The sequence below is a fragment of the Pinus tabuliformis genome, chromosome 6 (assembly GCF_031772625.1).
Source record: "Pinus tabuliformis cultivar Carrire ecotype Pingquan chromosome 6, CPIR1, whole genome shotgun sequence".
In the NCBI taxonomy this organism is placed as follows: Eukaryota; Viridiplantae; Streptophyta; class Pinopsida; order Pinales; family Pinaceae; genus Pinus; species Pinus tabuliformis.
In genome coordinates, this window is record NC_142292.1 from 1356860616 (window position 1) to 1356877451 (window position 16836).

The 16836-nt window shown below is 40.5% G+C and overlaps 1 protein-coding gene across 1 annotated transcript in view; it reads right to left on the bottom strand.

Moving 5' to 3' along the window:
• Positions 1-10894, bottom strand: part of LOC149263668 (uncharacterized) — a 92164-nt gene extending 81270 nt beyond the window's left edge. Inside the window, exon 1 of the mRNA XM_089388269.1 lies at positions 10225-10894. Within this exon, the coding sequence (XP_089244395.1) occupies positions 10225-10608 (384 nt within the window). The 5' untranslated portion in view covers positions 10609-10894. The remainder of the gene's footprint in view (positions 1-10224) is intronic.
• Positions 10895-16836: the final 5942 nt, after the last annotated feature.

Here is a 16836-nt window from a genome sequence, read left to right on the forward strand (position 1 = left end):
TATGGAGGATAAGGGTTGTAGGGTGATGCCCTAACCAGTGATGTAGTGCAGTAGTGCAGCGTGGTGAAACAACACATGGCAGCAAGGGTACATGGTGCTGCTCAGCAGCAAGCAAGGCGACTAGTACAGCAGTGCTAAGACTACATGATGCTGCTAACTAGTGCAGCAAAGTAAATGGGACTGCTGGGCTACATGGTGCTGCCAAGATGCAAGGGACAGCAAGTAACTTAGTGCTGCAAAGGTGAATGGGACAGCGAGACAATGAAGCTTGGTGGAGCCACAGTACAAGGTACAGCAAGGTTACATGGTGCTGCTAAGACACACGAACAACAGCAAGGTATGCTAAGCCATATGGGACAGCTGCAAGGTATGGCAAGGCAAAGTGGGACAGCAGTTGTGACATGGCAGAAGGCACATGGTACAACAGCAAGCATGGACAGCATGGATAGCAGTGGCAACTATGGTGCTGCAAGCACATGAGACATGTTGTATGACAACATGGTTCAACAATGGCACATGGGACAGCAGTGCAACATAAGGTGCAGCAGTCATGAGGTCCAGCATTGTGATGATGGATGCAGCATGGTGCAGCACGGTGAGGTGCAACATGATGACGAGACGCAGCACGATGATAAGTGAAGGAGTCACCTTGGAGAATCAGTTGAAGTAGCATGTCTTCAACTGATCTCATGTATCATCTTCTTAGAGATGATCTATGCTCTTATCTAGATAAGTCAAAGTGTTGACTTTTGTTGTAAATGTACTATCTCTCTCTCTCTCTCTGCTGAACTATTGAAGAACATATAAGAAGAATTGATCAAGGGTTTCCCCACATTGGGGTTTGTCCTTGGCTAGCGCCACCTCTTGTGTCCTTTTGTCTTGGCTTGTCTTTAGCGATTTATGTTTATGTTCTATCTGCAGTTTACTTTAATGCTGATGTGATTGCTAATCTGGAAAAGATATTGAGCTAACTGTGAAAATTGAAATAAATTGCTCTAAGCATAGAACATACCTAAAATTAACATGGTATCAGAGCTGAGGTGAAGACAAAGCCCAAGCAAGAGTGAAAGAGCAATCACCGAAGACAGTTGGGAAAGGACAAAAGGATCAATGGATTCCTCATCCCTCTTCAAATTCACCAAGGGTGAAGTCGAAGCAAAGAACATTATCAGAATGGCGCAGCAGAAGCTTCTGATGACCTAAAGATCACTTCAATGGGAAGTCCGGATCTAAGGGTGGATGGAAAGGCAGATGCCTTGAGAGTAATAAGTTCGGCCATTATGCGAAGGAGTGTCTGAGGCAGGGACACATCACTTGATGATGATAACAATCAGTCCAGGGACATCTTCAATGATCAGAGGAATGACAGGTAATGCAGGTCATCAAGGATACGGTCGACTCTTCAAAGAAAGCAAGGAACCCCAGGTATGAAGAATCAAATGTTGTTTCTAATAAGATAAAGAAGCGTTATCTTGTATTGGCCCTCTCCTTCAGATTCTATGGGAATCTGGCTTATTAATTGTAGTGCTTCAAGGCACTTCATCGGATAGAAGGGTGCTCTCTCTAATTTGGTAGAGATGGAAACAATCGTAGGATTATACTTGGAGTCGATGTCACCTATCCCGGAAAGGATGTAGGGAATGTTACCCCTCAATTGAATGAGGGTAACTCAATTCATTTTCAGAATCTCTTTTGTGTACCTGATTGCAAGAAGAACCTGGTGACCATTTCGGAAATGGAAGTCAAAGGTTTCGGGGTGGCATTCATCGATGGAAAGGTACGTATTTGAAAATGGAATTTTTCATAGATGCTTTTGAGTTCAGGGTTGTATCAAGTTGCAGGAGGTCCATTGGGGACCATGTCAGTTGTCACATCTCATCTATAGCACCGAAGGTCTACTTATCATGGGACCCTACCCGATGTGAGTCAGATGATGACAGGAATGCCTGAATTCAAAAGGAACATGAAGGTACATGTCTGAGATGTACCGAAGGAAAACCTTACAAGGGGACCATTCCCCTCATGTAGTAGGTCCACAGGTTTGGAACAACCCGAAGAGTTTGAGATTCATGATCGGGAATCCCATGTATACAAGTGGAAGAAAGCCCTCTATGGCTTGAAGAAAAACACCCCGGGCGTAGTATGAGAGGATTGATAGCTGTCTAATGAAGCTGAGACTCACTCAGAGTGAAGTCGATCCAAACCATTGCTGGAAGGTTGTGGATGATAAACCTCTCATACCGGCACCTTCTAAGGAGGACCTATTTTTGTCAGGTGCAGACCCTCTCATTTGCAAAAGTAAGAGGGAGTTGGATTTCGGATTTGGAATGGTGAACAGCAAGCTCACGACTACCTCGATGGAGCTTAACTTTCAAAAGTTATGTGGTAGGGATACCGGACCTGATTTGGGAAATGCCTCTAAGTTTTGCAAACTCATACTAGCATTGATGTTCTTGGTAAACTCCCGTCCGGATATATGTTTTGCAGTTAGCATGATGAGCTCATATATGGTTGAGCCTCACTGGATTGGTGCCAAGAATCATTTGAGATATCTCCAAGGCACAATCTCTCATGGATTGAGGTACACTACCAGAAATATGAAGCTGCATGATTATTCGAATTTTCACTGGGCAGGCAATGTGGAGGATCGCAAGAGCACTTCTGAGTGCTAGTTCTCTTTGGATTCTGTTCGATATCCTGGATGAGCAGGAAGCAGAAGTCGGTTGCTATAAGCACCGCTGAGACTGAATACATAGCTATGAGTGTGATCTCGTGTGAAGCCGCCTGGTTGTGGAAGCTCTTCAACGAGTTGTTTGTACACATGATGAATACCACCGTGATCCTCTGTGACAACCAAGGGGGGATTCGATTGTTGAAGAATCCCATATTCTATAATTGCTCCAGCATATAGACATCAAATACTAGCTTTCCCCGGGGCTTTGACAGAATGTCTGCGACCTGGGGGCTTGGGGTACTGCTTGGAGCAACAAGTGACCATAGGGCAACTCAGCCTCCCCTAATGGTACGTTGTGTACAGGGTGAATGGCTCAGCGTTCCCCTGTGATACCCCGAGGCGACTTAGGGACAGGATGAATGGTTCTCCTGTCGAGGCATCCTACCCATGCAGTCTGGGACTCATGGGAAGTACCTCTCATCTGGCCAATGAGCAGGGAAATGGGGTTAGGGACCATAGTATTACTATCGATGGACGCATCGTTGTATCTACCGTACTCCCTATGTTAGGATGACCTCCATTGATCTGGGATCAGTATGAGTGGTTTGAGACACTCTCTTGTGATATTGATCTGGGATCAATGAAACTGACTTCGGGTCAGTAAGAGTGGTATGACACACTCTCTTCATATGGAACTGACTTCGGGTCAGTAAGGTGGTATGACACACTCTCTTCATATGGAACTGACTTCGGGTCAGTAAGGTGGTATGACACACTCTCTTCATATGGAACTGACTTCGGGTCTGTAGAGAATGGTATGAGGCATTCTCGATCAATTCTTCTTCTTCATTGTTCAGTTGAGCTCAACAGAGCAGAGCAATGCAGGGCACTGATGGCAAAGATAGTACAGTCGGACAGATGGGTCAACAAATGGAGTTCTCCCTAGTTGAGAGGGAGTGTTAAAATTGGCAACTAGGGCCAAACTCCATGTGGGTCATCTTATTTATGGCAATTGATATTTTTCTTGGATCCCTCTCATCGAGAGGTGTAGGATTGACCTAAAGATCATCTGATTCCGATAAGTATTCATGGAGTTATGAGTTTAATTATTTTATTAGACAATTCGTCAAGGTCAGCCAGCAACCAAATAAACCCCACATGTGCTCAACATTTTAGTATAAAAAGAGGTGACTTGATAGTCATTTCTACACACACTTCTATCTTGATTTCTCTCCACTTGTCTTGGGTTTTAGTGGAAGAGAAATCTAGGAGTGGAAGCCCTAGACGTTGGAGGAAAAGAAGGCAGCCCTAACGCTACAAGGAGGACAGCCCTAGTATCTACGCAGTCAAGTGAGAAGCCCTAGGATGCAGTCAAGTGAGAAGCCCTAACACAGTCAAGTTTATGGGCCGCAGTGAGGGTTTGCTGTAGGTGACAGCGTGGTAAGTAAGGGTTGTTCCAAGTGTGTATTGTTGGGCAGATTAGGCCGAGGAACAGCTGTGTGGACAGCGGAGTCTTAGCCGCAATATAAGGGGTCAAAGGAACAGCGTGGAGGCTGCCCTAGACAACGTGAAGGGGCTATAGAGACAGTGTGGCCTTAGCCACAGTATGAAGGACCAGAAGGACAACGTGGAGGCTGCCCTAGACAACGTGAAGGGGCTGTAGGGACAGCATGGCCTTAGATGCAGTTAAACAAAGCCAAAAGGAATAGCGTAGGTGTGGAGGGTTATTCCCTTGGAGAACCATTGTCTTTAGATGGCTGGTTTGTTGCTTTGTATGGAGAATAAGGGAGATAGAGTGATGCCCTAACCAGTGATGCAATGTAGTAGTGCAGCGTGGTGAAACAACACATGGCAGCAAGGGTACATGGTGCTGCTCAGCAGCAAGCATGGACAGCAGCAAGCAAGGCGACTAGTACAGCAGTGCTAAGACTACATGATGCTGCTAACTAGTGCAGCAAAGTAAATGGGACTACTGGGCTACATGGTGTTGCCAAGATGTAAGGGACAACAGGTGACTTAGTGCTGCAAAGATGAATGGGACAGCTAGACAATGAAGCTTGGTGGAGCCACGATACAAGGGACAGCAAGGCTACATGGTGCTGCTAAGACACATGGACAGCAACAAGGTATGCTAAGACATATGGGACAACTGCAAGGTATGGCAAGGCAAAGTGGGACAGCAATTGTGACATGGCAGAAGGCACATGGTATAACACCAAGCATGGACAGCATGGATAACAGTGGCAAGTATGGTGCCGCAAGCACATGAGACATGTTGTATGACAACATGGTTCAACAATGGCACATGGGACAGTAGTGTAGCATAAGGTGCAACAATCATGAGGTCCAACATTGTGATGATGGATGCAGCATGGTGCAACATGGTGAGGTGCAGCGTGATGACGAGATGCAGCACGATGATAGGTGAAGGAGTCACCTTGGAAAATCAGTTGAAGCAGCATGTCTTCAACTGATCTCATGTATCATCTTCTGAGAGATGATCTATGCTCTTATCTAGATAAGTCAAAGTGTTGACTTCTGTTGTAAATGTACTATCTCTCTCTCTCTCTTCCTATTGAACTATTGAAGAACATATAAGAAGAATTGATCAAGTGTTTCCCCATATTGGTTTTTGTCCCTGGCTAGCACCATATCTTGTGTCCTCTCGTCTTGGCTTGTCTTTAGCGATTTATGTTTATGTTCTATCTGCAGTTTACTTTAATGCTAATGTGTTAAAATTGGCAACTAGGGCCAAAGTCCATGTAGGTCATCTTATTTATGGCAGCTGATATTTTTCTTGGATCCCTCTCATCAAGAGGTGTAGGATTGATCTAAAGATCATCCGATTCCGATTAGTATTCATGGAGCTATGAATTTATTTGGTTATAAGACAATTCGTCAAGGTCAGCCAGCAACCAAATAAACCCCACATGTGCTCAACATTATAGTATAAATAGAGGTGGCCTTCAAGTCATTTCAACACACTTGGGATCTCTTCGTCTCTCTACTTGTCTTTGGGTTTTGGTAGGTGGAGAGATCCTAAGGAATAATGTTGCCTTGATCCAGAGGGCAAAAAGTCGAAACTGCCGAAAAAGCCAGAAAAGCCAGAACTGCCGAAAAAGACGGAACTGTTGGAAAAGCCGGAAAAACTGGAATTGCCGAAAAAAGCCAGAAATGCCAGAAAAGCTGGAACTGCCAGAAACGCCGGAAAAGCTGGAACTATCGAAAAAGCCGGAAAAGACGGAACTGCAAGAAAAGCCGAAACTGCCGGAAAAGCCAGAAAAGCCGAAAATGACGGAAAAGCCAGAAAAGTCAAAAAAGCCGGAAATGCCGGAACTGCTAGAAAAGCCAAAATTGCCAGAAAAGTCGGAACTGCCAGAACTGTCGGGAACAACCGGAACAGCCGGAACTGCAGAACTGTCGGGAACTGGTGAAACAGCCGGAGCATCTGTCTCCGAAGGAGAGCAGCATGCAAGGGACAGCTAACTAACATTGGGACAGTTGTATGGTACTTAGCAGCAAATACACCAAGCATGCAATCTTACAGCTAGCATGCAAGGGACAACTAGCATGCAACAACAAGCATGCTAAGGACAACAAGCATGCTAGGGAGAACAAGCAAGCAAGGTGCAGCCAACACATAGGTCAAGATGGCAACATGGTGTAGCAATGGCAGATAATGCAGTACAATGATGGGTACAATCACAATTAATGAAGTGTGATGAGATGCATCATAGTGATGATGGGTGCAGCATGGTGCAACATGATGACGAAATGCGGCACAACGATAGGTGAAGGAGTCACCGTGGAGAATTAGTTGAAGCAGCGTGTCTTCAACTAATCTCATGTATCATCTTCTTAGAGAGATCTATGCTCTTATCTAGATAAGTCAAAGTGTTGACTTCTATTGTAAACGTACTATCTCTCTCTCTCTCTGCTAAACTATTAAAGAACATATAAGAAGAATTGATCAAGGGTTTCCCCACATTGGGGTTTGTCCCTGGCTAGCGCCACATCTTGTGTCCTCTTGTCTTGGCTTGTCTTCTGCGATTTATGTTTATGTTCTATCTGCAGTTTACTTTAATGTTGATGTGATTGATAATCTGGAAAAGATATGGAGCTAACTGTGAAAATTGAAATAAATTGCTCTAAGCATAGAACATACCTAAACTTAACAGATATGATTGCTAATCTAGAAAAGATATTGAGCTAACTGTGAAAACTGAAATAAATTGCTCTAAGCATAGAACATACCTAAAATTAACAAATGGGGGCAGTGAAATTTAGTGGTTCCACTCCCTTTCCCTACTTTAGGCCTATTAACATATTTCCACAATGGGGTTTGGTCTTGTTTAGTTTTTTGAGCTGACTCATGTTCACTCTTCTCCAGCTCCTCCTCACCAAGATACTCCTCTCCGAGGTTTTCATGAAATCCACTATAACCCACTTCTTCATCCCCTTCTTCATTTTCAACCCTCCTTTTTCTACTCTCCAACACCATAATAACCAAAAAAGGAACCAAGAAGAAGAAAATGCCAAGCAATATAACCATGAAATGGGAATGGGAATGGGAAATAGAGAAAAAAATTTATTTATTTATTTAGCAATGAACATAAAAAAATTGCTAGATTATAGTGTAGATCCTACCTCTTTGGCCTCCAATCTCCCCTTGCAAGCTCTTCAAACTCCTCCAAGCTCCTCTGCTTACTCCAAATTCTCTCTTGCTCTCTCTCACTCTCTCACACTTATGATGAAATGAATAATGAGAGGGAGAGGGTTTATTTATTCCCCTCCCCTCCCCCCCTTTTTCCCTCCCCTCCCCTTCCTTCTCTCCATGCCATCGTCGTCTCTCCCTCGCCGCGCAAGCATCGCTCTCCGCCGGACGGGAGTGATTTTTCCAATCGGGGAGTGGTCGGGAGCGTGGGAGCGATGGAGGAAGCATCGCTCCAGGAGCGATTTTTCCAACCAGTGAGCGGTCGGGAGCGATCACTAGGGAGCAAATTTTTTAGGTCGAGAGCACGCTCCCAAGTCGCTCTTGCCCGGAGTGCAGATTAGGAGTGGGATCGAGGGGGGGGGGGTGCTCCCCCGCAACCCTGGATCCAATCAATGATGCTCCAAAATGAATTTAATCCTCTTTTATTTATAGATTTCCTTGAGGGGATTCTCTTCTTAATTAATTGAGTAAAATTCACACCAAACCCCAACTTTGGGTTTCTTTGCCCAGCTGCCCCAAAACTTGCCCTTTGTTGCCCAAACATTGGGTATTTTGGGGTTTTCCCTTTTATCGAGGACTATAGCCTACCAAGATCGATGGGCTACTTCGTCTCTTGGGCAATTAATTTCTCAGGAACATTACAAATAGACACACATCTTGGAGTGACCTTGCATTTGGAGCCTTACCTATGAACGACATCACCTTGGAACTCAACATGTGTAACCTTGAAGTGTATCGCTCCATATGTATGAGCCTACATGTGGCATTGTAGGTTTCTTGTTAGGGCATAGGCCTACGTTCTCTCTCTCTCTCTCTCTCAGATCTTTTGTACTTCATCTCTCTCTCCTTTGGAGTCACTAGGGTTTCTTAAGCTTCTTTGAGCATCTTGAACACTATGGTTCACTAGGGTTTCTTAAGCTTCTTTGAGCATCTTGAATACTATGGTTAGGGTTTGATCCCTTAGAGAATTGGGTAAGGATTTTGAGATGAAATCCCAGGTTGTGCTTGGTGAAGAGAATAAGGGGAGATGTCTTGCCTTGGAGGACATGTTTGTTGGATCTCCTTGGTGTGAGCCAAGGTTTTCTTGCTTTTCCCTAACTAGGGTTTTGGAGAGCTACAGGATTGTACTAACCTTGTGATAAGGCTATCGTATATACATGAACTTCATCTTTCTGCATGCATGTTAATGAAATTTTCAGCTGTCCAATATTTGTGCAAATTGCAAATTTGATTTTCAGCCATCTATATTCTTCATGGTTTGTAATTTCGAGCACTATATGTCTTTCTGATTTGACATAAGTTAAGGGCAAATAGGTTAAGTCATTTAGTATTTACATTGAAGAATATAATGGAAGTTTTGTGGTTGTATTTACAGCTATCATAGGTGTTTTCAGATCTGTTGCAAGCATGATAAGATTGCCCCAAAGGACTGAAACTTATTGGAGCATCTTGGTATCTTTTTCTTGAACTTCCTAGTAGATTAGGGTTGTTAACAGTTGAAATATAATCCATTGTTGCCACCATTTTGTTTATATTTCATAGCAGCCCTACTGTTGAAAATTCACGAAGTTAAGATCCGAGAAAACTCTAGTATAAAAGTGAAATTTCTGAATTGCATAAGAAACATCAATCTGCAGAAATTTCTACATAAACATCACCATACTTGAAGATCTTGAAGTTGCCAGAGATTTGCAAGTCTTCTTCCCCTTTGAACGTTCTGAAGTTGTTAGATTGCTCAATATAAAAAGACATAAGGTCTTCGACAGAAACCTGCAATATTGTTGACGCTCTGATGATTGTAGGCTCTGGACTTATTTTCAAAGTCATTCAAGCCCTCGCTCATGTATGTGGTCCTAGCTTCACAAATATGCAAAGGAAATGGATGTATGAAAACTTTCAAATAAATCATTTTTTTCAGCCCTTCCACTTTGGCTGCATCACAAAAATATCGGCATAACATCTACTTGATTGGGCATTCAATCCTAAAGGAATGTTATGACACTTTAGCCAATCTACGGAATCACTTGCGAAAGATAATCGTACTTTGGCATGAACAGTGCCCACATATATAATGAGTGAGAAATTAGTATATGCATAATATGAAAGGCTCACGTTTGAGCCTTTTTCCATCCAGCCAAAACAACGGGAGGCAAAACAAGCAATTTTAGACGGAAATCTTTCTCCTTTGCTGGAATTGCTGGTATGAGATGAATACCAGGTGTAATAAAGGTTTTCTAAATTGCTGAATCCAATTGTGCAATCAAACTTTTCAATTTCAACAGACTTAACAGTGAATTTCAACAAATTTTCATCGCTGGATTCCGGTGAGGACAAATCGGAAAAGGGTCAAAAAGATGGCTTTTACCAAACTAGGAGATTATTATAGTCCTTCACACAGTTATGCCCGGTTGTACATGATTATATAATATTGCTACATGATTATTAAATATTGCCACCTTTAGTTATAAGGAGATTCTAGTATTTCATAGAGATTGTAGGTGAAACTCATCCCCACACTTAGAGCTGTCACCCCAGTTTATTTGGTGTAATTGGTATTTATTATATGTGCAGGGTATTGGATAATTTATTTCATGACATGAATCAACTGGATAAATTATAATATTCCGAAAAGGCCAATTAGGTTGGAAAGTCTGTTTATATCTTAGATATTTATTTATTTACTTCCACAAAGTTTCCAATCCTCGCAGGGCATGGATGTTTAGTATTGACCCAACTTATTCAATCGGGTATTCAACAGAAAGGGCACTGATTTTTAAGACCCAAAATGAAATCCTCAAAAGGGTAATTGACAATAGGGCAATGCACGAATGATTACCAGCATTTCTCTGAATTCTTCCGACTGCTGTTGGCGCTGAGTTGCAAGCAATTGAGACCGTTCTCTCTTGGCAGCCTTACGCTCTTCTCTGGCGACCCTCATTCGTTCTAGTTCGGCCTCGCGTTTGACCTGATCTTCTAATCTCTTTGCCTCCATCTCGTAGAAGTACTGCTTGCGAAGCTCTTTCACCTCCTCCTCATAGTTTTTCCTGAGTTTTACCAGTCTGGCTTTGGCGACACCAGGGCTGTCCGTGGGCTTCCAGCTCCCAATAAATGATGCATAGCTGCTCTCTGAACGAACCAACAATGCCCTCTCAAACGCGCCCCTGGCCGAACCAGCAGCCCTGCCTAACACGTTCTTCAGCCCGCCAGCTATCCAAACCATATTTGCTGCTATAATACCTTGGACAGAAATACCCCCTATAAATTAGATTTCACTCTCCCCTCTGATTTGATGAGGCTTTGACAATCAACAACTGAGATTCAACGTCGTTTGTAAAGTGTTTTTCGACTAACTGAAAACGAACAGGACGATTTCTCGTCTATGGAAAAACTAAAATGGAGTAAATAGCAAAAAGTTAAGCATTCCGCAAGGCTCTCTTTTCTGAAACAATCTTTTCAAATGGCAAATTGGCAATGGTTTTCCTTCATGTCATTGTCTCCTCAGGTTATTGCACGGAGTTTTGAGAGGGTTTAAAACCATTGAATATAAAAATATATATTATGGGGTGGAAAACCCTTAATGATGGTAGAAATTCAAAACATATCTTATAGAAACATTTGATAAGTATCTTCTTAATTTTTTTAAGAGATATCTTTGGAAACATCATGAAATCTTCATTGGTCAAAAGCCATGGAACATAGAAATGGGATGATATTTTAATTATTTTTTTATAATCTTGTTTTTGGCATCTTTGTTTGGGTGGAAAGTGTTAAGTAAAGATTAAATTTAAATAAAATTTTAATGAGAAGAATAGCCAATTTTTCCAGGACTTTTAGATTTATTTGAATTATATTTAATTAATTAATTTTTATAATTAAAATTTATTTAATCACTAATAAATAAAAACTCTATATTAAAGAAATAAATGATAATAATAAAATGTATAAAAATAAAAGAGAGGATGGGATGGAGTAGAGTTTTATTGAAATATTAAGAATAATTTTTTGTTGGATGGGTCGAAGGGGTTTAAGTGTTTGAATCAATTCATGTGCACTGGTGAAATCACTATGGGTCAAATTTAATGGACAATGTGGATGCATTTTGCATGTGTTTGCAAAAAGGGGAAACGCAGTGGTGGCCACTGGCAGGTTCGAGAGTGGTGGAGACACAATGAAAAATTTGAACCTTTTTTAACATAGTATTAGGACAGTTGGAGAGAGACCTTTTCCAGGATCAACCTCTAACAAAGATGGTACTTTAGAACTTGAGGTGGAGTTTTATAAGGAGTGAAGGCAGGAGGGAAGAATCTCGTAGAAGATTGAGTTTAGTATCGAGCAAAGGGGAGCTAGGTCAAATGCTCCATATGCATTCACTACATAGTTATGTTCTAATTGTGATTATTACTAGGGACCTCATAAGAACATACTAAGGTTTTGATCTTAGATGATTTGTGTTACAGGAACGATTACGATATTGAAGAGGTTTTGATTGTTAATGGGTTTGTGGGGAGTTACTTGGATGTCGTAGAATTAGTAGAGTTTGAGGAGTCAACATCTATGACTCGTATGGGGAAGGATAAGCTAATGGGCTCAGTGATGAAGAATAAGATAGTTATGAGGAGGAAGGCAAGATAAAGATGACAATCAAGGGAGGTGCTAAAGGTTCAGCACGCGCTAATCTACATTGGAAGAGCTCTTGTGGATCAATTTCTTACGATCTCAATTGCAAAAGGATTTAGTTTGGGATTTGGTTATATATTGATGGGAAGAATATTTGGGTTGTCCTCATTTTTTAACTAGAGGTTGGCTAATCTTTGTCTTCCAATCGAAGGTGAATGTTGCAAAGGTTTTAGAAGGGTGATGGGTTTGGGATACTTTTTCCCTCAATCTTAAGCTATGACATCCTTGTTTGGACCCAAGGTGGGAGGTGATGTGAACAACTCCAATCTCGATGAAGCATCCAAGGCTTCTCTTGGAGATCCAAGATGATAAATTTTTATGGGACTTACGAAATTTAGGGAAAATGTTGATGGTCGACCTATCTTACAAGTACTCTATGTGGAGATCAATGATGAAGGCCCTAGTGAGCATTGACCTTTTATAAGGTCTTGTACAGAGCATAGATGTGGAGATAGGGGACTGTGAACACATCTAGTTAGTGGATTATGGAAATGTATCTTTATGCTATGTGTGGTGTAATGTGATATGCCATATAGTGGAGGATTATGACAAATAGATTTTAAAAAGGTTATGGGAAAGGAAGGACCATATCCCAACTATGGGAAACCTAAATAATTAATTGGAGAGAAGCTTTGAACCTTCCTCATTATACTATTAAGAGTCACATTTTTTTGACAGGGACTCCAAACTCTATGAGTTAGTTTGAGGCCAAATTAGAACATTGGGCTAATTTTTTGGGCCCAAGGGATTCAACAACTTGTAAAAGAAGAGGTGAGACCTTGAAGAGTTCAATTTCAAAATAGGATAAGGGGGTGAACAATTTATTCATAAAAGCCACTTGTTTAATGGAGTCTCAGAACATCGAGGAGAATGAAAGTGGGACCTTAGGAAGCGGACTCGTTGATCTAAATTTGGGAGTTGGGGAATCTTTGTCATAAGATGTGGTGATTCCACCTAGAGGAGAAGACTACAAGGGCATGCTCGTCAATTCACCTTCCATCTCTAGTAAGTTTTGTAGAAACACGATGCCCGTCAATTATTTTATTCATGAAGGTGGAATCACATTTTGCAATGGGGAGACAATGGAGAGTAGGATAGTGAAAGTGGGTTCCAATGCACCATTCTCCTCTTAAAATGGGTTAGCTTCAAAGAAACCTATATTGGCATTCCCTCTTAAGTGGTTTCCACAATAACTTCTATCTGGTAGTCGGGTATGGGAGAAAATATAGAGTCAAACATTGAGTTTTGTAGCTCGAGAGGATTTCTTCATGTGATGATGCCTAGCATAAATGGACATTAAAAGTCTCTCTAGGAAAAAATGCACTTAACATTATAAAGTGACTTATATTATAAAGTATGAAAGACTATGTTTTTGTATTTAATGACTTAAAGTGAAACTAATAACTTAAAGTGTATTTAATGAGAGATTAAATCATGACCTTTGATCTTGAGAGTGAATCTCATCCATAAGATCAAAAGAAGTTAAGTTTGTTAGGTTATGTCATTAATGAGAAAAAGTACATAAAGATAATTAGAGAGAGGGCATTAATATTGTCAGAGATTTGCATGTGAGGACATTCACGAGCATTGAAAGTGAGCGAGAGAAAATGAGAGGAATAGTTTATTACAATAAATATTGAGTGCAAACCAAATGAGAGAGAAGGGCATGAAAACTAAGAAAAAGACTCAACATCAGTTGTTGGTACAATGAACATACAACAACAAGAAGGGTAGTTTGAGTAACAATTTCCAAGTCAAAGAGTAGGTTGGAAATTGCTCATTGTTTGGACAATAATAGGGATATTTTTTGCACACAAAGTGAAGAAGATACAAGTTGTAATCTAGGTTTATAGTACCATACAACAATATGAATTTCTTAACAAGTTGGGCACATAAATCGGGGGGCAAATTTGGCACATTTCTCGAGGAAAGGACAACATAATTTAATGAGATAAGTTATATTTATGGCTAAGTTGTATTGCTATAATTTATTCCCATTTGCTCAAGAAATAAAAGAAATATATTTCTATGGGTTTTCCCTTTATGGGATTTTTCCCTAGGCTTTGCCCCAACATCATTGTGTTTGTGAATGTTTGTCTATTGTTGTTATTTTCTGTTGTAAATTACTTAGCATGGTGTTTTTGCTCATAAAATCAAAGTTGTAATTGTAAAAATTGCTTGCATCTACTTTTAAGTTTTATTGGAGTTATAAATCAGTGTATGCTAAGTGTTTGAAAAAATCAACAAGTGAACCATATGTGATTTTTCTACATGGTATCAGAGCCAACCTGAAAGAGGGAAAAACATAAAAGTAACAATAAAACATAAAGACACAAGGTAGTGAGGTGTTACTTGAGCATAAGGGGGATATTTTTTTATTGAACTAGTTGTTAGTTGAGTAAAGTCATGGCTTCAGGTTTGAGGGTAAAAGACAGGTTAGAAGGGTTTGAGAACTTTAGTGTCTGGAGGGAGAGAATAGTCTTTGTGTTTGATGAGAATGAGGTGTGGGAAATAGTCGAGACAACAATGACCATACCTACAGATGCTACACTACTAACAAACTTCAAGAAGAAGAATTCCAAGGAAAAAAGATTGATTCTTGATGGCATTAAGGATCATATCATTCCTTGTGTGAGAGGAAAGAAGTATGCTTTCAAGATGTTGAAAGCATTCACTAACATGTACCAACAAGAAAATGGTTTTAAGAGAGAAGCTAAAAGAAATAAAAATGACCAAGACTAACAATGTTACTTCATACCTTATCAAAATCACTCAAGTGAGGGGTGAATTAGCTACCATAGGTGAGACTACACCACCTACAAAGTTGGTCAGAACTTCCTTAAGTGATATTCCTAAGAGTTGGGAAGTCTTTATTGAGGGGATCGTTGCATGTGAGAATCTTCCCTCCTGGGAAGGTTTGTGGAATGATTGTATACAAAATGAAATAAGGAGGAACAACAATAAGGCGACTCAGTAGAGAATGTGACCCTTACAGCGAAGGTAAAAGGCAAAGGAAAGGTAAAGGGAAGTGGGGGATATACTTCAGGAATGGACATGATCAAATTCAAGTGCTTTATATATTATGCAGACCAATGTCTAAATAAGACGAAAGGAAAGAAGGAGGATGAGAAACAGGTAGTTGTATCAGCTAGAGTTGATAAGTTGAAGGAATTCTCCTTAGTATCTTATCTTTCAAGTAGTGTTATTGAGTGCGAAAACATTGGTGTATGGTTTGTGGATGGTGAGGCATCGTGCCACACAATAGGGGCTAGAGTTATGTTCCTAAGTATGATAGGTATCGACTCAAACATGTGTGTTGATAGTGGGGTGCACACCACACATGCAGTAAGGGGGACTAGATATGTGATGTTCCAATTGGAGTCAGGAGGATATTTGGAGGGGGGCCATCTATTATGGGTACCAAGGCTTAGAGAAAAACACCTCTCTATGTCAATTCCAGAGGATGATGGATATGTTGTCTGATTTTGTAATGGACATGTAGTTATTTTTTCAATGGGAGAGAGTAAGGATGGATCACTAGTGATCCATATCCATGTGGGTAGGATGTATAAGCAAGCATGACATCCTGTGAATGGTGAATCTAGTTGAATTTCATGCTTAGTGGTAGTGCCAGAGGTCGCTGAAGGAGATGATTCTTCTAGCTCAGTCAAGAGACCTTCATGGCTTGAGAAGACAGAGGAGGATGCTCAGAGTGAGAGAGAAGAGTCTCCTCGAAGCATGGGTTACATGCACAGTTCTTCAAGTCAAAGGTGGATAGTAAGACACTTTGTTGAGTCAAAGGGAGCTTCTAAGTCATAGGGAGTTGCTAAAATGAACAATGTTATGAAATTGAAGAAAGATACCATAGGTGGTAGAGGTGTCATAAGTACCTCCCTCGCTAAAAGGGAGTGTTGAGTTTTAGTAACTCAAGAGGTATTCTTCATGTGATTATGTCTAACATGAAGGAACATAAAAAAATCTTTAGGAAAAAATTTACTTTATATTATAAAGTACAAGTGACTTTATGTTTTTATATATAATGACTTAAAGTAAAATTAATAACTTAAAGTGCATTTAATGAAATATTAAATCATGACCTTTGATATTGAGAGTGAATCTCAACCATAAGATCAAAAGAAGTTAAGTTAGTTAGGTTAAGTCATTAATGAGAAAAAGTACATAAAGAGAATTAGAGAGAGGACATTAATGAGTGTGAGAGATTCACATGTGAGAAAGAGAGAGGGCATTCATGAGCATTGAATGTGAGAGAACATAGTTGAGAGGAAGGGTTTATTGCAGCAAAGATTGAGTGTAAACCAAAGGAGGGAGCAAGGAACGAAAAACCAAGCAAAATACACAACATTAATTTCTGGTACATTAAGTGTACAACAAGGGAAGTTTGAGGCACAATTTCCAAGGAAAATAGTAGGATGGAAATTGTTGATTGTTTGGACCAAAATAATGTTAATTTTTGCACACAAATTGAGGAAGAGACTAATTGTAATCTTGGTTCTATAGTGTCTTACAATAACATGGATTTCTAAGCAAGTTGGGCACAAAATCAAGGGGCAAATTTGGCACATTTCTCAAGGAAAGGACAATAGAAATTAATGAGATAAGTTGTTGTATTTATCGTTGAGTTATATTGCTGCAATTTATTCCTATTTGCTCAAGAAATAAAAGAAATCTCTTTCTTTGGATTTTCTCGAAGGGAGTTTTTTCGTGGGCTTTGCCCTAGCATTACTGTGTTCATGAATGTTTGCTTATTCCT